The sequence below is a fragment of the Vanellus vanellus genome (assembly GCF_965231255.1).
Source record: "Vanellus vanellus genome assembly, chromosome: 18".
Lineage (NCBI taxonomy): Eukaryota > Metazoa > Chordata > Aves > Charadriiformes > Charadriidae > Vanellus > Vanellus vanellus.
This window is the reverse complement of record NC_138923.1, coordinates 9,475,278-9,498,266: the sequence shown is the minus strand read 5'-3', so window position 1 is coordinate 9,498,266 and position 22,989 is coordinate 9,475,278. Positions and strand designations below refer to the sequence as shown.

At 50.5% G+C, this 22,989-nt stretch overlaps 1 protein-coding gene across 1 annotated transcript in view; it reads right to left on the bottom strand.

Annotated features, from left to right (window-relative positions):
- COL5A1 (collagen type V alpha 1 chain) overlaps positions 1–22,989 on the bottom strand; it is a gene marked incomplete at its 5' end in the record, with an annotated part of 164,155 nt that overhangs the window by 42,529 nt on the left and 98,637 nt on the right. The window contains 16 exons of the mRNA XM_082492532.1: positions 1,289–1,342; positions 2,451–2,495; positions 4,368–4,421; positions 6,000–6,044; positions 9,217–9,270; positions 10,469–10,513; positions 11,139–11,192; positions 11,880–11,924; positions 13,155–13,208; positions 16,004–16,048; positions 17,459–17,512; positions 18,442–18,495; positions 20,889–20,942; positions 21,780–21,833; positions 22,467–22,520; positions 22,680–22,736. Coding sequence (XP_082348658.1) covers positions 1,289–1,342; positions 2,451–2,495; positions 4,368–4,421; positions 6,000–6,044; positions 9,217–9,270; positions 10,469–10,513; positions 11,139–11,192; positions 11,880–11,924; positions 13,155–13,208; positions 16,004–16,048; positions 17,459–17,512; positions 18,442–18,495; positions 20,889–20,942; positions 21,780–21,833; positions 22,467–22,520; positions 22,680–22,736 — 822 coding nt within the window. The remainder of the gene's footprint in view (positions 1–1,288; positions 1,343–2,450; positions 2,496–4,367; positions 4,422–5,999; positions 6,045–9,216; positions 9,271–10,468; positions 10,514–11,138; positions 11,193–11,879; positions 11,925–13,154; positions 13,209–16,003; positions 16,049–17,458; positions 17,513–18,441; positions 18,496–20,888; positions 20,943–21,779; positions 21,834–22,466; positions 22,521–22,679; positions 22,737–22,989) is intronic.

Genomic DNA, 22,989 nt, shown 5'->3' with positions numbered 1-22,989 from the left:
CTCACCCGAAGCTGGGTGGACGCGAATTTATCTGCAAGGCTCCTGAATACCCCTTGTCCTTTCATTGCTCATCGTAAAACACAAAGAGCTCAGCGGTGGGAACTGGAGCCGCCGGCTTTGTTTGAAGGAGCTTGTGTCTATCTGCTCTTGGCGAGGGCAGGAGTCCCCTCCCTGAGATGCCACCTTCGGGCCTTCTTCCTTGGCGAGATTTGGGGGCTGGGAAAGTTTCCAATTTTTTTAACGGTTCAATTACGCAGTTAAACGCCAGGAGAGACGGAGGATTTGATTTCTACTTTCACAAGCCTTCACGCAAGGCATTCGTTTTTCCTTTCAACACGGGGATGAACGATGGCAGAGCTCTCTTGATCTCCAGGAGGGCTTCAGAGCTCGGGGGGACACCGAGCCCCAGGCGGTGCATCACTCAGAGAGGGGACAAGGACAGGCCCCTGTCCCCAAGGGCTGGGCAGGAAGGACGGACAGACCTGCTGCAAAGCCACGGGCTGCAGTCGCTGCCCGCATCCGAGCGTGATTCGGGGTTTCTGGTGCTTTGCGTGTTCCACTGACTTTAAAAAGCTTTTGTGACCAGGCAACGTGCCTTGCGGCTAAAGATACGGGTCTAATATAAAACTCCGCCACTGGCAGCTTTCACCGCGCTGCTTCGGTTTCTATTAAAGTATGTTCCTGGTAACTTTACACTTCACGTTGATGGTATGGAAGCACATTAGGCTCAGCAAATAAAGATGCCTACCAGACCCTAGATGTAATAATGCAAGGGAAAATAGATACTGGAAATAAATATATAGAATCGCAGAATGGTTTGGGTTGGAAGGGACCTCCAAGACCATCCAGTGCCCCCCCCCTGCCCCGGGCAGGGACACCTCCCCCCAGCCCAGGTCGCTCCCAGCCCCGTCCAACCCGGCCTTGAACCCCTCCAGGGATGGGGCAGCCACAGCTCCTCGGGGCACCCTGCGCCAGGGGCTCACCGCCCCCACAGGGAATACGACACAGCTGGATCACGCAGTATTCCGAGCAGTCAAAGCAGCAAGACAGGGCCCTCTATGATCACTCACTTATTTTACCCTCAAGGTGGGATTAGCAAATTTAGGGATTTACAACTGCTGTGCCTGATGTGAGCATAAAATTCCCGAGTTCCTGCCTCGAGATCGGACGTGCCAGAAGGACTCCGACAGGAGCCCACCTTGCTGCCCTCCCTGAGCCACGTTTGCACGATAACACATGGGCTCGAAAGACAAAGCGCTACAAGATCACATCGGTCATAGACTCTTACCCGGTCTCCTTTGATGCCCATATCACCTTTGAAGCCAGGGAAGCCGTCTTCACCCTAAATAACAGAGAGGGGTAAAAACAAACAAGGTGTATAGATGGAAAAAAGGCTTCTCTGGCTTCACTGTACGGCTCCTTCCCGGGAAGGACAGGATTAGGTCCCTGCACCGCCCGTCACATTGGCTTCTCTAAGTCTTTGTGTGCACAAACGGGCAGGGAAACCCCGCCAGGCTGCGACTGCCGAGGTCCCCAAGGGATCGCAGCAAGTATTCCCTACATCCCACCCTGGCTGCAAGTCAAGATCGCAAATCTGGCCTGATGTGAATAACAACACCTTGCCAGTACTAGGAACCAATTATTTCTGAGGTACAACTGGCTTTATTTTCATGGAGGATGTTTTACACCATGCTCCGAGGCAACCTCTAGGACAGTGGCAATATTTCTTTCAGCCGAGAAGGTTTAATTGCAGAGCTCAAATCAATAATGTATTTCATCCTACAGCAAATCTCTCATAGGCAATGAAGACACAGTTCCCAGAAAGACTTTTAAAGTTTGGAAGGTCCCTGCCAGGATTCCCTAGCTGAAACCGACGGCTTTGCTGCCGAATTGCTGGAGGCAGGAACGAAGGAACATGGATCTGTTGATGGGACCGGGCAAGAACTTTCTCCACCTCCTGCTTTTCCTCTGGGAGAAACCAATTGCATCTTTGAAACATGCAGAAAGGGACTGCGTTGACTTTCTTATTGACGTGGATTTCCCAAGCTGCCCTGGTGAGCGGGCTGGGCAGCATACCCCGTACGCCGTCCTCCAGCCGTAGCACACCACAAACCCTTCAGCTCCACTGAATCACTCGAGCTGCAAATTTTGTCGGGAGGAAATCATCCTGACGCTGGCCCCTGAGCTATCAGGAATGGCTGCCCCAGCAAACAGCCCAAAACCTGCGCACGCCACGGAGGCTCCGTTACTCCCAGGTCTGAGCCAAGACGTGGCAGAACATCACGGCAGGTATCCAGCCTGCTCCGAAAACAAAGAGGTTACCAGTCCTTCAGGTGCTCAGAGAAAATGCTGTGCAGGACCACACTCCCCGGGGAGCATCCTGCGGGACCTGTCTGCAGAAGTGCTCAGAGGCTGTAGAAAATCAACCCAAATGCGCAGTGTTAACTCACCTTTTCGCCTTTGGTGCCTTTCAATCCACGAACACCGTCTGCTCCCTTGCAGGAGATAAAACAAGATGTTACGAGGGTATAAGTAAGCTTAAGAGTGAAGAATCATTAATCACGGTGACTTTTGCTTCCTCCAATGTTGGCGATGGTATCTCTGCAAAGTGTGATGTTCCTAAACGTATTGCTAATTGAATATCAGCCGCTGACGTCTGGCTTTGGGGTCACCGGTGAGTACCTGACAGCCGCAAACCTCTGCTGACTTGATTTGGCAGGTGGGGTTGGTGATCTTCCCCACCTAACCACAGGAATTATGTTTCCAGGGAAAAAACTCACTATGAAACATTTGTTTTCTACAAATAATTAAAAAAAGCCCAAACCCTGCCAGCATGTAATAGCGCTGTCTCTAACACCCACAAGGGTCAAGCATGGCTCTGTTTTACCGTGGTTCTCACCTCTATGCAGGCACTATTTTTTTTTAAAGCACGTTTAGGCACCAAAAGGAGAAAAAAAAAAAAACCAACATGACTGGTGCGGAGATTTGTGACATGGTGCAGAAGCCCTCCAAAGCTTCACCGAGGCAATCAGTCCGTGGTGTTCAGCTCAAAGGTGCTGACTGCGGTCAGGATCTGGCCCCAGCTATGGCACCAGCCCAAACCTGGCAGGCGTCCACGCTTCCCTGCCTCTTGGGATAAAACATCACCCCCCGGTACCTACACCAGCCGTACTGTGCAGTGTAACTCTTACAATAAAAAATCAGAAGCTTTTTTTTTTTTTTCTTTTTTAGGAATAATATTTTGCTTGGGGTGTTTTTCTTCCCCTTAGCATGTTAAGAAAAGTACATCAAAATTTGTGCAGCAGGACAGGGTTCTGGTAAGCGAGGCAGGATCTGAAAGTTATTTATAGCTGCAAACCCAATGAGACGCATTTTTTTTTCTCCCCAGAACTGGAGGCTCGTGCAGTTAATAGAACGCTGTTTGTAGGAAGCAAAACCTCGTCTGTACGCACCACGGGTTTGGTGCATGACACACTTTCTCTAGATCCCTCTAATGTGGAACAGTTCCACTTTAGCGGTAAACACAACAGCAAACCATTCCCTAATGGACCACTATGTCTCAATCCGCAACCTCACAAGAAACGAAACGAGAGCTTGCTTTGGCTAAATACATCCAGCTTAAATGTAGAAGGCAGAACAGGCAAATAGGTTTCTGCTATTGAAAAAATATACACGGGGGTTTAAGAGGGCTTAAATTCACCTATAGTCAGTCCCCAAGCTGTGTTTGTATCTGCTAGCACAGATCCCTGCAGATTCATTGGACCTTTGGGATGCAGGATGCATCTGCACCTCAACTAATACATCTCCACGGGCATAACAGCCAGAGCTGGACGGGGAAAAAAATACCCACCGCCTTCTTATCAGCATGCAAACGCTGCAGGCAGCAGGAGCGAGGAAAGAGCTGGAATTCAATCTAGTGAAAAAGCACATTGCTGAGACGCACAAGCTTCGTCTAACAAGGTTTTGGATCAGGAGCATGAAAAGCTTGCTTTGTTTTAGTAATAGGCTATTTTGTTTTATTAACAAGCCTTGTTAAAGTCTTCACATTCTGGCTGAGATTTACTTTGGTTGTAAAGTGGAAACGATTGGAATGGGACTGAGCCATGCTCACGGAGAATTAAAGGAGAAATCTGTCCAAAGCGCTGAACGATGCTCGGAGGGGTTACTGGAGAGCAGGGGACTTGCAATCCTCACGGCCTACAAGAAGACACTGGACCGAGGCTCGCTCGAGCCGTAAACTCAGTTCGCCACTGAGGTGGCCCTAAGTGCCCTGGTAGAGCATCGGTGCCCACTGGTAGCGTCCACCTCCAGTACAAGCTGGAGAAGCCAAGTTGAACGAGCAACGCCGTTTTCTGTGTCCTCCTTACCTTGACTCCGCGCGGTCCGGGATAACCGATGGGGCCCTGAGGACCTGGTGGACCCTGGGGTGAAAAACAGGCAAACAAGAAAAACACATCAAAAATCAATGCGAAGGTGCAGCAATAAGGAGAATGTGTGGAAAGCGAGGGGAAAACAAATATCCCAGCCACCTGGCTCCTTCAGACCGGGTGGAAATGGCAGTGGCCACCTGAAAATAGCTCAAAATAGCAGAGCACACCACAGGGACATCACCTCGAGCAGGTGCACCGAGCTGAGCCAACGGCAAAGGTCTGTATGATAGGAAAGGAGGAAGAGAAGAGACAAGACGGAGACAACTTGTCACAAAGGGGATTATACATAAGGTTGACGATTTGTATTTTGGATTAAAGAAGAGAGAAGAACGTGTTCTCCTGCTGTGTCCCCGCTCCCAAACCATCCTGGTTTCACAATAACGCAGCAGAGCCTGTGATGATGGTGATCACAGAGAGGAGTTATTGCTTGAGGCACAAGCCTCGGGGTGATGTCCTTCAGCCTCAGCTGTGTGGGAGAGGAGATGCTCACAAAGCTCCTTTCTGGCACCGAAAGCTGCAAATCCCCAGGGACATCACGAGCTGTGCTGGACACGGTGCCCGATACGCACCCCGCAAACACTCCTTCCCACCCTCGCTGCCACACTGTCTTATACCTGCAAATAAATCACGGTCTTTATTGAACCCAGTTGGCTTTTATTTTGCTCAATTCCCTAACTAAACAAATACCCTTCCGCTTCTCCCAGCCTGAGACGGACTATTTTTTCCAGCCTGACAGCCAGACGGAGCCGACAGGTCCAGCAGCATCCCAGACCTCACACCAGTGTCAGCTGGAGAAGACCTGCAGCACCAGCCCCGCTCCGAGACCACCTCCCCGAGACCACCTCCCTGATGTTTGCCAAACATCTCCCAGCACGGGGAGCACTGGCACAACCGCTTATTGGCTTCTTATATTCTGCAGATCTCAAGGTTTGAACTTTCAGCCCCGTGTGACGCCGGCCGGACACACGGCTGCGGCGGTGGGCTGTGCACCCGAGCATGGCGCGAGCGGATGTCCATCAAACCGGACTGCGCTCTAATCAAAGATTTTTGACAAATGTAATGTTTTTCAACTGAATGGGGCGCAGCGGGAATGCAGATGGTAAATCTCCTGGACAGACAGACAACTGTATAATTCAAGGACTTTCGCCTCCAGCAATATTCTCAAATATATTGTTAAAGAGGGACTTTGAAGGGGAGGGGAAGAAAAAGGAAGACCAGGAATACAAAAAGTGCTATTTTCTGCATTCCTCGTGCCTGAAGGATATTTATTTGTGTCTGATCAAGAGAAGTTTCCCTTCGCAATTTCAGTTTTGGCGTCCGCTGGGCTACGGAGCGCTGCTTGCCAGGAAAGCTGGGAGGAGTTGAGAAAGGATCGGCCCAAGCACCAGAAGAGACTCCCAGGCAGACGAAAGCTGGGCTCAGCTTTCAAATTTGAACAGGGTTTGCTTCTTGCCACCTCCACTGACCCCCATTCCCCAGCTGCCCGGCCATCCCTGGAGCCCCATGGAGGTCTCGTCTCCACCCAGCTACCGCGACCTTCCCCTGAGCAGCGATGAGGTTGACACCTACCTGACTCCCCTTCTCTCCAGGAGGACCTTCCTTGCCAGGATGACCCTATTAAGAAAAGAAGCAAAAACAAGAGGGAAATGGGTTTAGTGAGCATCTAATGCTTCAGAAGCCAACAAGCTCACTCAGGCAGTTGTGATTTATTTGGAAGAGAACAGTTACTCTCCACGAGTTACTGAGACAAGTAGCCCCCTTGAAGCCAACTTGCAAGAGTAAGCTTTCCCCAAAAGGAAGAGAGTAGCATTTGGGTCCTTGGTGCTATTCCACCTGGTTATTTTACATTTTTCACCACCTTTCAGCAGAGCAGCACAAACCGTTTTGCAATATTCTTCACATGTTAGAACACCTCAGCGAGCTCAGCAGCAAGCAGCATATAAATTTTGCAGATAGGAAAACAGATAAAATTAACTCCATGTACAAGCAAACTTGTGAAGGTCACAAGATGCCCAGACTGGTCAAAGCTCCTCATTAATTTCCTAATTCCTAGAGTCCATTACAAGATCTCATGGCAAATGCTCAGCTAACCTGCATCCCCGTTAGACGTCGGCTGGCTGGACACTGGCCAGCATTCCTCTCGGGATTTGCTGCTGAATAACTCAGCATCCAAGAGCTTCCAACACATTCTCACTCACCGCCTTTAGAAGCCTTTTGCTGGGATTGCAGTCAGTAGAAAACAAAAGCGTGAATTGCCTCAGATGTAGCTTGGAGGATTAGTGAGAAACGGGGGAAATCCATGAAAGTAGTTTTTAGTGCTCATTTTCCTACTGTCGGAACCAAAATGGAGCCAGGATGGAAGATGGCTCTTTGGTTGGCAATGTCTGTAGAAAAGCAATAAGCCCCCCGCGAGGGCGCTCGCTGCACACACAGGGACCTCTTAATTTATAAAGATGATAAGAGCACATCCAGCTGCTTTAAAGCCACTAAGAACTTCTGCACTCAATGGTTTCTTTACTTACAAACTCCCTTCTAAATACACAAATGACTTTCACACAATATAACAAGTAAAATCATAAGACTATTTTCCATCATCAGTCTTCAGAGCAGGAATGTCAGACAAGCTGGAGTTCATAGAACAGGCTGGTTTAATAAAGAAACAAAATGACAGCTGTCATTTATACACCAACAAAACGTAGGAGAAAAAGCAATCTGAATTTGTTCTGTGAGCTTAAATGGCACCAAGAGCATCAGTGCACAAAGGGGGTTATCTAACCGTGCTTGCCTTCAGCTCCTGACATCTGCACCCCAGGAGAGGCAAAACAGAAGTGCAGCAAGATTTCAAAAGCCCTTGTCCACTCTACACTAAATCACCACCATTTGCAAAACGCTCATCTCCATTACTGCTTCTAACATAAAAAATGGATGAGCAACTTGGTTGGCTTTTGGACTGAGATGCTTCAGGCCCTCAGGGATTTTCAGGTATCTTCCAAGACCAGTTTCCATAAAGAGAACATGGGTGGGTTTTTGTCCTTGGAAAGAGCAACCCATTTGCTTACAATCATAGAATGGTTTGGGTTGGAAGGGACCTCCAAGACCATCCAGTGCCCCCCCCTGCCCTGGGCAGGGACACCTCCCCCCAGCCCAGGTTGCTCCCAGCCCTGTCCAACCCGGCCTTGAACCCCTCCAGGGATGGGGCAGCCACAGCTCCTCGGGGCACCCTGCGCCAGGGGCTCACCGCCCCCACAGGGAAACATTTCTTCCTGATATCTCATCTAAATCTCCCCTCTTCCAGTTTGAAGCCATCCCCCCTTACCCTATCACTCCATGCCCTTGGAAAAAGTCCCTCCCCAGCTCTCCTGGAGCCCCTTTAGGGACTGGAAGGGGCTCTAAGGCCTCCCCGGAGCCTTCTCTTCTCCAGGCTGAACCCCCCCCAACTCTCGCAGCCCGTCCTCATAGGAGAGGGGCTCCAGCCCTCTGATCATCTTTGTGGCCCTCCTCTGGACCCGCTCCAACAGGTCCATGTCTTTCCTATGTTGGGGGCTCCAGAGCTGGAGGCAGTACTCCAGGTGGGGTCTCACCAGAACAGAGTAGAGGGGCAGACTCACCTCCCTTGACCTGTTGGCCACACTTCTGATGCAGCCCAGGACATGGTTGGCCTTCTGGGCTGCGATCGCACATTTCTAGCTCATGTCGAGCACCCCCAGGTCCTTCTCCTCAAGGCTGCTCTCCAGCCATTCCCCGCCCAGACTGGATTTGTGCTTGGGATTGCCCCGACCCAGATGTAGGACCTCACACATGACCTTGTTGAACTTCATGAGGTTGGCATGGGCCCACCTCTCCAGCCTGTCCAGGTCCCTCTGGATGGCAAAAAAAAAAAAATCCTACAAACTGTCTACAAACTACAGAGCTACGGGTGGCGAAAGACCTGTGCCCACGCACACCCACACGTGCTCAGCTCACAGCTCTCGTACAGCCTTCGCTCTGCATAAAAATAGACCCGGCCTCTTCTCCAGCTGAACTTCCCTGGAGGCTGCTGTAGGAATTTCACATGGAAAGCTACAGCCTTAGAGATGTTCTGGGCTTTGCTTTAGCTGCTCTGTTGACTCAGCTAACAATTGTACGAATGTTCGAAATGCCCTCCGTAGGAATGGTAATCCCAGGGTGGGAAATGTCATTTTCTTTGCCACGCTCTGCATTTGCATTAGTGGAACGTAACTATTTTACATTTGTCATTCTTGAAACCAGGTGCCTCGGAGGTGTGTAAAAATGAGATCAGGTTTAAAGGACAGGGATTTTTAAGACCAATTTCTAGAGCAAGGAGCAAACAACGTTTCAAGTAGGATTAGGAGGAAGCTGCAAGAATACAACATTGACATGCGATTGCAACCTGTTCTTATCACCGTTCCGCAGCACTGCCCAGCGGCCCCGAGCGAGATGAGGACCACCCGATGCTGGTGCTGCCGTACGCATAAACACGCACACGGGAGACTGTCCCTACCTCGGTGAGCCACCAGCCTACGTAAAACAGAGAGGAGAAGCAGGAGGAGGGCAAAGCGGAGCCCGAAGGGAGGGTGAGAAGCGCCCGGTGCTGCGCGGTGAGGCCGAGCAAAGCTTGGAGCCAGGTCAGCGCTTCTCAAACTCAAACCCATCAACCCAGCCGAAACGTGGGCAGGCTGCTGGCTCACATGCTTCCCAAGCCCACAGTGCACCCCAAGGTGGATGGGTGCAGGATGAGACCCCGCAGCCCTGGTGCCAAGCGGAGACCCAGGAGAGGACGACTTACCGGAGGACCATCTGCTCCAGGCATGCCAGGAAGACCAGGTTTGCCCAGCGGCCCCTAAAAACAAAAGAAAATCAACAGCTGCAATGACAGAGTCTCCAAAACATCAGAGGACGGGGCTTTTCGGACACATTTCTTAGTTTTCCCAGCTGCGAAAGGCTGCAGAGAGGTGAGTCTGTCGGAAAAGCTGCTGGGACTTGCAGGAGTCTGCTTAGGTCTATGGGCAGAGTTGTTCCAGCATCCTGGGACGCTGTGGTGTCAGGGCCGGCCCCTCACACAGACAGGCACGATACAGCACCGAGAGCTCCACAGGGGACGCTGGGGCATGAGGCATCAAGCTGCCGTCCTGCCGAGCGGGCACCACGCTGCGCGGGTTGGAGGCTATCAAACTATGGGGCTCAGGGGACCAAGAAGTGCCCACTCTTTGGTGACAAATGGCAAGGCGATTAACCGGCAAAGGACGAGTGAAGCTGCCCCAGTTGGCTGTGCTTGCTGCTTTAACATCGTTCAGTGATTACCTTTTTAATTAAGCAAGCCCCTGATTTCCCACACCACCGAGGAGTGCCACCGCTGCTGCGAGCGTGTGACTCAGCACCGAAACCAGAGAGCCTGTTATCTGGCAGAACTGCTGATGTGCTCCTTTAGCGGGAGAATTATCGATAATTTGAGTCCACCCCACGCTGCCAACACAAGTGGGGGATTCTCCCGGGACACACGCCGCATCCCTGCTCGACCGGAGCTGAGCAAACACCCGGAGAATTGCTCCTCTGTAGGCAAAACTGTCCCCCTTGTTTAAACCCTGATGGTCCCGGGGCTGCCCGGGGGAACCGAGGTCGGCACCTACGCCACGTCCACAGCCACGGAGAATCGGGGAGAGCTGGCGCAGGCGGGGAGGGGGCAGAGGGAGGGGATCCCGGCTGAGCCAGCCAAATCCATGGGCTCTTCCCATTACCATCCCGCTCAGACTTCCAGGCATTTAGCCCACAGAAAAAGACAATGTTCAGTCCCCTCCTAACGTTTTACCGTAGGCTTTCTTCAAAATGTTTCCCTTAAGATGGGAAATGAATGCAAATATTATGAATTAGAGGTAAACTGTGCTTTCTTGTCTCTTTTCTGTCTGGAATGAGAAGCATTAGACTTTCATAGACACGGCTGCAAGCAGATGTTGCATATGGGGCAAAGGAGCAGCTGAAGTAGTAAATGCATATTAATGGCAACAGTTGTCTTAAGTCAGAGCTGCAGTATTTAAACGTACTTTCTCTCCTGGGGGACCGATGGCGCCTTGTGGACCTGGAAGACCCTGTGAAAAGAAAAAAAAAAACCAGGGTCACGAAGGAACAAGTTATTTGTTCCAAATACGTTTTGGCAGTGCCTCAGCTGAGCATCATTCTAGTGCCTGGACGGCTGGGGACTTCCCCAGCTCCATTCATTCTCAAAATGTCTTGCGAGAGACGATAAAATTCCATTTTTGCACGGCATGCTCTGCCGTGTGCAGCCAGGCTCACCCCCGGGACAGAAACAGATGCTCGGAGGAGCGAGACTTGCTGAGAGTCATGGAGAAGGTTGACAGCAAGGCTTGGACATCCGGCTTACCCATCTGGCTCCGGAGCAACCGGACCATGGGATGCTAAAAATCAGCCATGAGCCACAAGATGTGGCTCAGGCGAAGAGACTCTGTGGACCTAGGTTTGGCTTTGCATCGCGGCAGCAAAAGCCAGGTGAGAACCAAGGGGGTGGGGGTGGGGAATCTGAAACTGGGAGCATTTTCAGGAAGATTTTGGGTCAGCAATACATCGTCAAGCCAATTCCCAGCAAATCCCTTCATTGCCGGTCCCATTGCTGGTCCCATCGCTGGCAGGGGAACAATGCTTGTGCAAAGTTATCCTTCCTTTGTCCTACCCATCGAAAAGGAGTTTTCCTCTTACCTGAGCACCTGGGTTACCCTGCTGTCCTGGGGGACCCGGCTCGCCTTGAGGACCCTGCGAGGAGACAAGGGCAGAGCTGACGGCAGGAAAGGAGAGCAGAGCTCAGCCACCGCGGCTCCCGTCCCCTGCACAGCCCCGCACCCTCGCGCCGCATCTCCCCACCATCTCCAACCCACCGCCGGGAACAGAGAGCTCCTGGGAAAGGGAAACAGCTTCTCTCCCCGATGGGACAGGGAGGGGTGAAGTTATTTCAGGGCACACTCACTTCTCTGCGCGGCCACGCAGCCCCACTGAGCTGAGCGGGGCTTTAACGCTCCCTGGCTTTGCACGGGCTCTTCTGCAGGGAGTCCTCTTCACCCGATTAGCACAAAGTATGAGGCACGTAAAGGTACTTTTTTTTCCCCTCAGTTAAATTACTATATTTTGATATTCATTAGGACAACACACATCTCGATGAAAGTGTTTGATCTTTCATGGGGAAATAATGTGTAATTCCACCAGAAATTACAATAAATTAACATCCGTGTGCTGTAGGAAGATACCCTCTGTGGTTTTCACAGGCTCTGATAGGAATCTAGACCAGGCTAAAAAGCGATTAGCAAACCTAATTTAATAGAGTACATTTTAGGGGGGGGTTGGAACTAGATGGTCTTTAAGGTCCCTTCCAACCCAAACCATCCAATGATTCTATGAGTCTATATAATATCTGAACTGTCTGTGAAATTTGCAGTGAAAACTTACCACATTCCCCTTGGGACCTGTTTGTCCATCCATACCGGCCACACCCTGAGAAAGGATTCAAAAAACAGCACTGAGAAAACACCTCGTTACTTTGCACCACAAAAGCAGAGAAATCCCCATAAAAATGACAAAACATCAGGAGGTCCTTTGGACCTTGTGGAAAGGGAACAATTTTCTAAAGGTGTTTGGTAAAGCAGCCAATTCCACGGAATCAGTTTACACTTTAAAAAGTCATTTCAGCGTTTCCCCCACTGGGCTAACCTGCCTGCGAGGCAGAATCAGCACCAGGTCGAGCAAATCCCGGCTAAGTACCGCGGCCCATCGCCTCCGACAGCGAGCAGGCATGGAGTAGCAAACGAAAAGGAAAAATTGGACAAAAGACCTCACTTGGGACGTGAATACATCATTCAGCGAGGCAGCGGGTGAAGCCAACGGGGCTGCACTGCCTCGTGCCAAAATGAGGATTTGACCACAAAAGGCAACTGAGGTCAAACATAGCCTGAGCATCTTCATTAAGGGGGTTAACATGGCACATGGTCAACTGGAGATGTGCCGCTGGGGGTTCCCCCGTCACCGTTTTGCTCTGGGGCAGGGTAAGGTACCCGGGTGTAACGGTATGCTCGTGGGAGATGAGACAGTTTTGGAGCAGATCCTGAAACCTCATTAACTTTCAGCAGGACTAGGAGCTCAGAGGGAAGATGTCTTTGTGTCCCAGGAGGGGTTAAGGGCTTCACAACGCTCATCATTAAACGCTGACCCCTTTAGCTCTGGCGGCAGCCCGAGTTTTGGTTTTTAAGTTCTGGGACTTCAGCGAGCTGCAGTGATTTACGGAGAGAGCCCTTGCCTCAGCACTTCCAGCAGCGCCCGACAGGTAAGGTGACTGTCTCCCGAATAAAAAATGGCGCGTTCTTTCCTCGGCTTTTGCCCGAAATATGAACAAACTGCTTTAAAGTCTCACCAGCCCTCAGGCAAAAGTTAATAGCAAAGCCACTGTGTTAATAACTCTCATTCTTCCCTTTCAGCCTGAGTGAGGCATTAATATTTACTCAGGTGGGCCAAATCTTGAGCTGCTGTAAATGGACGTGAGGCCACTGAAAAAGGGGGAAAATAGGGACTTTGCGACATAACTTTTTTTTGAACACCGCTTGTTTTCATTGCACAGATGTATAGCATTATGCAGCCGTCTTATCTGTTTGAATGACTAACGGGGACAGGCAATTCCGCCCGGGAAGCTCAGCTGCCTGTCTGAGGAGGGCACCAGCCCCGGGAACTCACCGGTGGCCCCGGGGGTCCCGGCGGCCCCTTCGGTCCCAGCAGTCCTCGGGGTCCCTGTTGGGGGAAAACAAATGGGATGAGTGTTTCCAGCCCCTCTCTGTGCTGCCGTGAGCGTGGACTGGGGTGAGCACGTGCACGGCTGAGCATCGGAATTACACGGCAATGGCCTTGATGGTTTTGCAACAGCAGCAGCTTTCTCGGTTTACAAACCGGTAAGAGAAATCCCGCGTGCACAGATCCTTGAATTACAAAGATAAATAATATAGGCACAGACATTTATTCTTTGGATTGGAAGAAGGCCCACTTAAACCAACTTTTTTTTATTAATTTAATCATCTTCCTGGATTACCCTGTAAAGCACACAATGATGCAACACGCTTTGCAGCCAAGTCATTCTAGCCGGGGAGTATTATGAAAAATGACCTGGTGCCGCTAATGGATCATTAAGGTTAGCATTTCAAAATCTCTCCAGATTTCATTTTAATTATTGACAATCTATACAACTCAGCAAGGCGGGAAAAGGTTTTCAGCCTGCGGCATAAATGTACATTTTCAAAGGCATTTTGTTCTTAACCCTTAACCAGTCGGGACTCCCGGTATCACGGTGTTTTCTTTCCATTTCTACCATCCTCACCAGATTTAACCTCGCATCACTTCCAGGGAAATGGGTAGGATTGGAGCATCCGATTGAATAAGCCGTGACATGGCAGGAGAATGGTACTTGTTCAATAGAAAGCTTTGCAAATCGCAGCCCACCATCTCCTCTACCTTGTGCCTCCAGGGGGGTTTGTAGGAAAAGGAAAGGGATGGGGGTCTTGTGCGCACTCGGCTGCAGATCTGAAAGTTCACCTTTCAAACGCAGGCCCTTGCTTAAAATTAGGGACCGTAGAGGAACTCTGGGTATTTATAAAGATGGTACTCATTCACTGTCACAGAGGAAAATCGTTCTTGATTGATGGGCAGCTTTATCTGTCTGCCCAAATATTATATTTCCCTTTTTATTATGCAGAGAGGAGAGAGGAATTAAAAAGAAATGTTACAGGATAAAATAGGAGACATCAAGAAAGTGTTTGATCTCGGAGACTGCGGAGACTGCAAAAAACGCAGTTTGCAGCAAAACCTGGATGCATCGATCCAGTGGTCTGTCCCTGCCACCAGAGACCTTCACGGGCTAAAGCCTTGCACACCGAGACCCAGCAGAGCAGAAACTCTGCGTGTATCGGCTGGCGATGGGAACTGGAAGGAAATGGAGCAGGACGAAGAGAAACAAATTTTGAAGTCTCACCATTAAATTTGGAAAGGCCCTCTTTTGGCTCAGAGCCGAGAAAAAGACAAATGTGCATATTTAGGGGGTATATATTCCAGACAAAAATTTCCTAGAATGCAATTTAAACCTTTACTCTGGCCATCGCAGATATTTTTACTCGTGTTGCTGAAATAAAAATAAACCTCCCTGCATGCATTATCATCATTTAAGTTCCTCTTTTGTTACTGTGTTACCTGAGCACATAAACGCTTTTAAGAAGTTAATAACCCATAAGTTATTGCTTAGACATGTGCTAAGGAGGATAGCTGAGCTGATTAATCTTTCCCCGAAGTTAATCAGACATCTCGTCTATAATTTAGTTCCAGTGAGTCCATAAATGCCAACCCTTCTCCTTCTGTCATGAAGTGTGTCCAACAGTTCTCATCAATTACTCTCAGGCCACCACGCCGGGCCTTAGAACAACAAAATAAGACATTTTGAAAGCGAAGCCGATGGTAAATGATAGATAGTTAATGTTCTTTTCATAACAAAGGAAATGCATTTGGGATGAAATAAGCAGCCAACAACTCTACTACACACAAAAATCTACAGACAGCCAGAAGCAGAGTTTACCATTGCCAATAAAGTCAAAAATACTCGGTATTGGGGAAAAAAAATGCTTTCAGAGTCTCAAATTGACAACCCAACTGTTTCTTTTCAGTGGAATATTCACTGAAAGCATTTCTTTGGGATGGTCAAGAGAATTTTGTCCAACCCCGCTAGCATCTCCTCTTAACCTTATCGGTCCCAGGAACCCCCCGCTCCGCCAGCCCCGGTCCCGCTGCTCCGGCAGTAGCCGCGTGTGGAGGCCCCGACATTGACAAACTCTGCAGATTTATGAAGTTTCGTGCCCTGTGAACGGAATATCGACCCCACTGAAATCAGGGCTAAAAGTTCCCCCTCGAGCTCAATCCTGCCAGGATTTCATCCCGAGATTTAAAAGGGGTCACTCACATGGCACAAAACTACGGGCGCGGGCGAGGGGGTGTGTGGCTCATCGCTGCCGTTACCCGCACCGCGGCAGACAAAACCTTTTCTCATTAGAATTTGCTATGAACACTCACAGAAACTCTATTTCACGTATGTTTACCATGCATAATTTCTACCCCCGCCTACTCACCTGAATCCTAAATAACACATCAAGAAAGAGGATACGTGCAGGAGAGGTGTAGGACCGATCTAAGCTAAGCTCTACATTTGAAATTGTAGGGTTTAAATCCCAAATGCTAGCCAGGGAGCAATCAAAATCAATGAGAATTTTGCTCGTTAAAAAAAATACAAAATATAAAGCAAAAAAAAAAAACCCAAAACCAACCCAGAAAGCACCTTCTCCTCTTGGTAGCCATCTTAGTGAAAAATAAAGCAACCCAGAGTTTTTACAGCAAAGACAACTCTCTAAACCTTTTCACGCAGATCTTCAAGCAAGAGGTCTTGCTTAGCACCAGCAGAGCTGCCCCACGGGACCCCTAAACCACCGTTATCGCATCAAGACGTTGACCAAAGCAGTGCTGCTGTACGTCACGCCAAAGGAGGAGATACTCACGGGTTCTCCAGGTAGACCTCTGGGTCCAACTTCTCCATCATCTCCCTGCTCAGCAGCGAAGGCGCAGAGAGAAGCAGCAAAAGAGAGAGAACAAACCAGTTATATTTCAGTCACATCACAGGTGTTTCATTCTTGTTAAATAATAATCACAGAGCAAACCAGCTTCCCTGGAGTAATGAAAGGGTAGCCGTGCATACGGAAGACCTCGTAAGCCTGGAGACTAACACTGCATGTGCAGAATTTACCAGGGATTAGAAATGCTGTAAGGATACTTCATAATTCATGTTGATGTTTATAAAGATGGATTTTGCTAATAGACAAGATATTGTAGAAACAATTCAGGGCATGCAAGTCAATAACCGCAAGATTTAGCACCAAACGGAATGGCGAGCCAGCGTGGGAGCGCTGCCCCGGGAACGTGATTTAGCCAAATTAGGGCTCCTCAGCTAAACCAGAGGCAGCAAAAGGGTAATTCTTCATCCCTCCGTTCTCATCTCCTGCTGATGCCCCCACAGAACCCCTGGGAGCATTAGATGGTGCTTCCCCTGAGCTGCTTTTAAATCACCCAAAACCTGAGGTTCACTCTTAGTAAATCAATCTCAGCAGCCAGCCCCTGTAAACCCTCCTCTTCTGCTGATAAAATTCATGCTCTTCTGCCCAGCTATGCCCTCCGAGCTTCTCTCCTCGCACACCTTCAATGGTTTCTTTCTCTCTTTAGGATTAAAGTTTTCCAGACACTCGTTCTTCCCCCGCAGGACACAGGTTTGGTCTTTTCAACTTCAAAGCACTTTACAGCCGCAACTAATTAATCCTCACAACCTCGTGGTGAGGAAGGTGTTATTATCTGTGCTTTGCGGAGGAAACAAATAGCCAAAGGTGGAAAGCAAACATCGTGGAAGGGAATTAGAGGCTGGGAAATCCATACTCGCTCCTCACAGCCACGGATTCAGAATTTTCAATCTCTCCTCTCAAACCAGTCATTCCAGGCCGGTAATCACCTAGCTTGAGCTTTGCTAAAGGCCTTCGACTATTGACTAAGCAGCGTGGAAGGAGAAGCAAACAATTTAATCTTTGACTCCCATGACTGTCTGGAATTTCTATTCCCCACGCCTTGCTGCAATTTGCTGGATGTTAGAAAATCAGAAGTGATAGTTTGCTCACCTAGAGGATGAGCATTTTTCTTGTGTTATTTTCCTCTTTTAACAAAACCTGACTTTTCTGACCAGATCTTTAAAACCAAATTCTTTTCACTTTCTTTCCCATCTCCTCGCTGCGCTTCCCTCTGGCCGCGGCCGCCCGCAGCATCCCCCGGCCACAAGGACCGGCGGCAGACGACACGCCGCCGCTCACGCGCGGGCTGCTCCGGCCACGTCTCTGGCTGATATTGCATCTGCTTCTTGTTTCCAGGAGTTAGATAGGAATTCAGAAGACTGCCGAATCCAGAGACAGACTTACCCTCTCCCCATCCTCTCCGGGTGCCCCCGGGGGTCCGTGGGGGCCTGGCTCACCCTATAAAGGAAAGGCAGAGAAAGCTTCAGGGAAGGCAGATACGCTCTGGCAATGGAAAACATTGGGTAACGTTGAAAAACCAAGAACCGGCTCGACTTTTCTGTCTGCCCCATGGGCTGAAGGTACTCATACCCTCAGGGGTCCCGTCCCCGCGCTCCCTGCAGCGGCCGCCCCTCTCCGCCTGCCCGGGGCACGCGCGGGCTCCAGCACTGACAGACCGACCTCCTCCAGGGGCCAGAGCTCGCGGGATTTACTGGTGCCACTTGGGCAGCGGTCTGGGAACCCGGCAGGCGCTGCGGCTCCTTCAGCAGAGCAACTCGGGCTCCGCACGCAGTTCTTACTGTACCCAAGGCATGCTACTCCATTCCCGGCTGATTAAGCATCTCTCTCAGGCACCGCCTTCCCTTTCCTGTGTAGCTTCTAATCACCATGCAATCTCCGCTCTTCAAACACTCCCCTGCTTTACACAGCAATGGCTGCACTCGCTAGGGAGGGGGGGCACCAACGGCCTGCCAAAATAACCAGCTTCTTGCATTTTTTCCCCGTTGTTTAATTATAAAGCAAAGAGAAGAATCCCATTATGTTTTGGGCAATTTCCATCCGCGACTGCCCTGTCTAAAAGCAGGTTTTGCTTCTTGCTGGATTTTTTAGTCTGCATTTTATTAAAGTGATTTCCCCCCCCCCCCCCCCCCTTCCAATTTCAGGCAATCCCAGAAGGATCTTGCAGCTTCCTGGGATGTGAATGCTGATCCTGGCAGGGATGCTGTGGCATCCCGCACGCTCTTACAGGATACTTCATCCTCTCCTAATTGCACCACTGTAGCTCGTCCCCAGCAATAGCTGCCCTCCTCCCAGCACCTCCCAGCCACCTCCTCCCGCCGAGGTTTCATTGCAGACGGTGGCCAGAAGTCAAGCAGAAGATAACTTACTCTATTTCCCTTCTCACCAGGTAAACCAGCCAAGCCATCAAACCCTCGGTCACCCTAAAAGAAAAAAAACAGTTTAGTACACATTTCCACCTGCTGCTGAATATCTTCCCAATTTGTTTCTTTTCTGTGACAAGAAAGGACTGATTTTCTCCCTCAGACATTCGACCTTCACCTCCCATCAGACCAGCGATGATTTCAAAGTTATAGATTTACAAAAGGAAAAAGCTCAAAGTCATTTTACCTCCTCCCTCTTCCCCCAGCACCTGCAGCTTTGAATGTTTCTCCATGTGGATTTCAAAGCTTCTCTGGGTGACTTCTCCATGATCTAAAGCATCTCCCTTATGGACAGGTTCTTCTAGTCCAACTATTTATTCACTTATTTATTTTTACTTCCATGGAATTACCGATGACAATCCACTGGTGAGTAAATTGGACACCAGTACTCCCACACCTGCCAACACGTCCCCAGACGCCACCCTGAGCTGTACCGCAATCCAGCCCATACATCCATTTGTCCTCCTGGACACTCCGGGGAAACAAATATATATACAAATAAATTCTGGAAACCGTCTTAACGAAGTCAAGGGCAGAAGACGGATCTATTTTAGCCTAAAAAGGACTGTCATCGGCTGGTAAATTTGGTGACTTCGCGTGGATGTGAAAGAGGCATCTCCATGCCACCCTGCCAAGAGGGAGAGCAGCTGTGAGACCGGGCGCGCATAGGGGATACACAGCCCCAAACTACTGGTACTGGGAAGGCAAATCAAGGCAAGGGTGGCTCCCAACATTCCACTTTTCCTACACATTGCCAGGAGCTCCTGCCACTGCCCACTGCTGGAAATGCAGCTCCGGGCCAAGCAGAGCTTTGGGCATCCTTCCGGGGAGCACGACGCCAAGTCCAAAATAAAGAGCTCTGCTAAAAGGCCGGGCGTGTTAATTTGTGCTTGGCAGCGTGTTGAGAACTTCAGGCAACCTGACGCTGGCAGAGCGCAGGCGGCGCTTGCCAGCATCTGCCTGCAAACGGCCCTGCGAATGGCCCCCGGGTGCGCTCCTCGCGTCCCCCGTCCAGGTCCGCGGACGCTCCTGAAGGAAAGGCGCAACGTTGAGAAATGCACACGCGAGGAAGGAAAAGCAAAACCCCAGCAGTGCTGAGAGCAGGCGGGCAGCAGGAGCGCGCCTTCCCGGGGGTTTTGCCCGTGCCCACACAGCTCCTCCGGGTCACGATGTGGAGAGCTCGTGGCGGACCGCAGCAAGACACAACAGGGTTTCTCCCCAAACTTGTCCCTTGTTCCAGTCTCCTCTGTTCTGGGGGGAAACGGGGACAGGCATGCACAAAGACATCTTTTTCCCCAAAGCCTCCGCTCTTTGGAAAAGAGAGAAGGCACGGGGGTGTTTGCAAATTGTGGGTGACATTGTCCCCTAACTCTCAGGACAGAAGGCAGCAGGCACCACCCAGGAGACAGAAAAATCACTTTTTCTCTTTAAAGAGGTGAAGCCACTCGGATTTTCACATACTAACGGTACGTCAAAATGGCTCCAGCTCCTCCCTTCCACAAATCCTTTACCTATTGGCAGGGAAAGGAAAGTCGGTTGCACCCGAGCGACTCAGAGGACAGAGCAGCCCGGCCGAGGTGCACCCAGGGCAACCGGCGGCTCCGTCCTTGCCAGGTCCTACAGCATCGCTCTGCCTCGGCTCACAGCAAATTTCCTTCTCCTTTCCAGCGCTGCTCGTTATTCTGTTTTCCCTTCTTCCCTGGCATCCGCTCCTTTGAGGGCAGTCGACGCTCATTAAAGCACTTTACTGGATAAATGATTTGCAGTCTCCTGTCTCTGTATCAAAACCCCCCATCTATTCCAGCTTTAAGTATCTACATAATAAAGTACTTAAACCTTCTAATACGTGATTCCCTGAGCAAACTTTCTCTGCATTCAATTTCAGTGGAACAGCTTCTTTCTTGCTTGATCATACCAGCAGATCACAGCTGAATGAAGGGATTTTGTCTTAAATAAAAATACAGGGCATTAAAATTCCTCACCATGCCTTCTACATTTCCTCACCCAGTTAATAGGTATTTTTTTGGTAGTTATATTTTAGGATGTTTCCAACTGTTCATTCATGTTTGTTTTTCATAATTGGGATTCCAAAGTATTTGTTCTACAACTGCAGCCGAGGGAGCATATTACATTCTTAAGAGGATCCAGCAATTTTTAAAAGTTGCATTAAAGAAGAAAGAAAATGGAAAAGAAAAGTCGGATTGCTATTCTGCCTTCTAGGTGTGTCTTTCATGTCCCTCTCTCAAGCCGGAGCCCATGACTTCACAGGACTTGCTGGACCATTTCAACAACCTCCTCCGAGCAAGGTGGGCTCCTTCTGCCAAGGGGCCCTTGGTTCACGCGCGCTCAGGAGCGGACGCGATTTCTAAAAGCGCACGAAGCCGCGGCGTTACCTTCGGTCCCGTCTGGCCGGGCATTCCCCGGGCACCGTCGCTGCCGGCTCGTCCCTGCAACAGAGAAAAGCAAAGTCAAATACAAAGGGTAACGCCGGACCGCAGAGACATCTGCTCTTTGGTCTGCGTCTGAGTGCGGTTTGATTTCGGTTGGAGCTCGCCGGCTGGGGAGCAGCTCCCCTCGGCCAGGGAAAAGGCGCCGGTCTGGTTTCGAAGCAGCATCGCGGGCTCAGCCTGGCGCTAACGAGGGGCGTGAGACAAATGGCAGCAAAGTTGCTTCACTACACGGGATGGGGGGAGATGGTCACCGATTTTAATTTGAAATCATTATCTTCCAGCACATTTGAAGACATGGTAATGACGATGTCCGCAAATTGAAATGAGATAATTTTTTTTTTTTTTTTTAAAAGACACAAAAGACTTTGTTTCTTCCTCTGGCAAGGTGAATCGCGACAAGCCAGAGGATGGCACAAAATAAAAATCAGCATCGGGGATGCCGACAGAGCAAGCGGGCTCGATTTATAGCAGCTCCCGAAACCCTCCCGAGGACCGGATCCTCCTCACGCGCTACCGAGACACGGGCACTGTCCAAACCAGCCCGGAGCATTGACGCAGCTACGACCCCAAAGTCACAGAGCCAAAAAGAAAAAAACGAAGACAAAAGAGCGGGAAGCGTGGACCTGCAGTTCTCCCCCCACCGCCCGGCTTTTAACTCTCATCTTCATGCGCGGCCGCCCGGATGGCCGGCGAGGCCCCGGACAAGCCACCGGCTGGCCACCCGCCCGCTCTTGTGCAACGCTCTCGGTGCTCCGGAATTGTTTGGCAGCCGAAACAGTTTCTAGCAGGAATCGTAGTTGATGCAGTCGTCAGCGCAGCTCCCGGGACACTCACCCTGCGGCCTGGTTTTCCTGCCGGACCGGGAGGACCCTGGATGCCTCGTGGACCCTGCGATGCGTCAAGGAGAGAGGAGGAAACGCCGTCACCCAAAGGCACGACAGACGGCCCCGGTGCCTGCCGGCATCGCAGGGGCTGTGAAGGTCACCGGGGCTACGAAATGGTACGTGAGCACCTCGAGCAGAGCCCGTGGTACAAAATACACAGGAAAGGCTCAGGAGTGAGCATCTCCGGACAGGAACGGCACGCGTTTATCCATGAGGAAGCCTTTGCCCTGAGAGCAGATCCATGCGGTGGAGACAAATCTCTTCCCCCAGCATTAGAAAATGGGAACTTTCCCTAAATGCAGGATTTACGGCTTGGAGGAACAATTTCCTGAGCATTAGCAAACTCCCCGCATTCCAACCTATCTCGTACTTACAGGACTCCTCCGCAGATGTCTTTGCAGCAAAGGACTACCACCTGCAGAATTTTACACTGTTGGCTTAAAATTATGTCTTGAGTCTGCATTTGGATACTTGAAGGGACATTTGTATGCAAAACAGATGTTCCCACACCTTCCTCCTTTCAGCTGACACTGGGTTACCGAATCGCTCCTTCACAACAGCCTCTAAAGCAGGACCGGCTGCTCCCCGCCGTCGCTCCCCCCACATCCCCCCGCTCTCCCAGTTTGCCCATACTCACCTGAGGTCCCATCTCTCCAGCTTCTCCCTTTAGTCCTCCGCTGCCCGGGGGTCCCTTTGGACAGAGAACACGATTTATTACATTTTTCCCCAACAGAGCCAGAGGGAAGATTCATGACATGTAAAGGAAGAGCCCTTCGTGTACGTAACGCAGAGGGCCCACGGAGCCGGCGCCAGCTGGGTCTGCTCCGTCCTCGCTTGCCCGTTCACTTACCATGGGGCCCGGCCGCCCCGTCAGACCCATTGGACCCGCTGGTCCTCTCAGCGCCAGCTGCAACAGAACGAGAAACGTCACTCAGTTGGTGTCTCTGCTTCATTGCTGCAACAGGACAAAGTCACCATTGCGCCACCAGCCACCCGTTCTCCCCGCGCCCAGAGAACCACGAATTCCTTGGGGCGATGTCCACATCCTCAGTGAATTTACCCCAGCACATCCAACCTGCTGCCCCACCAAAGTCTTTTCTGCATCCCCACCAAAGTCTTTTCTGCATCCCCAAATGGGCAACCCCCCCGGACGGCGCGTG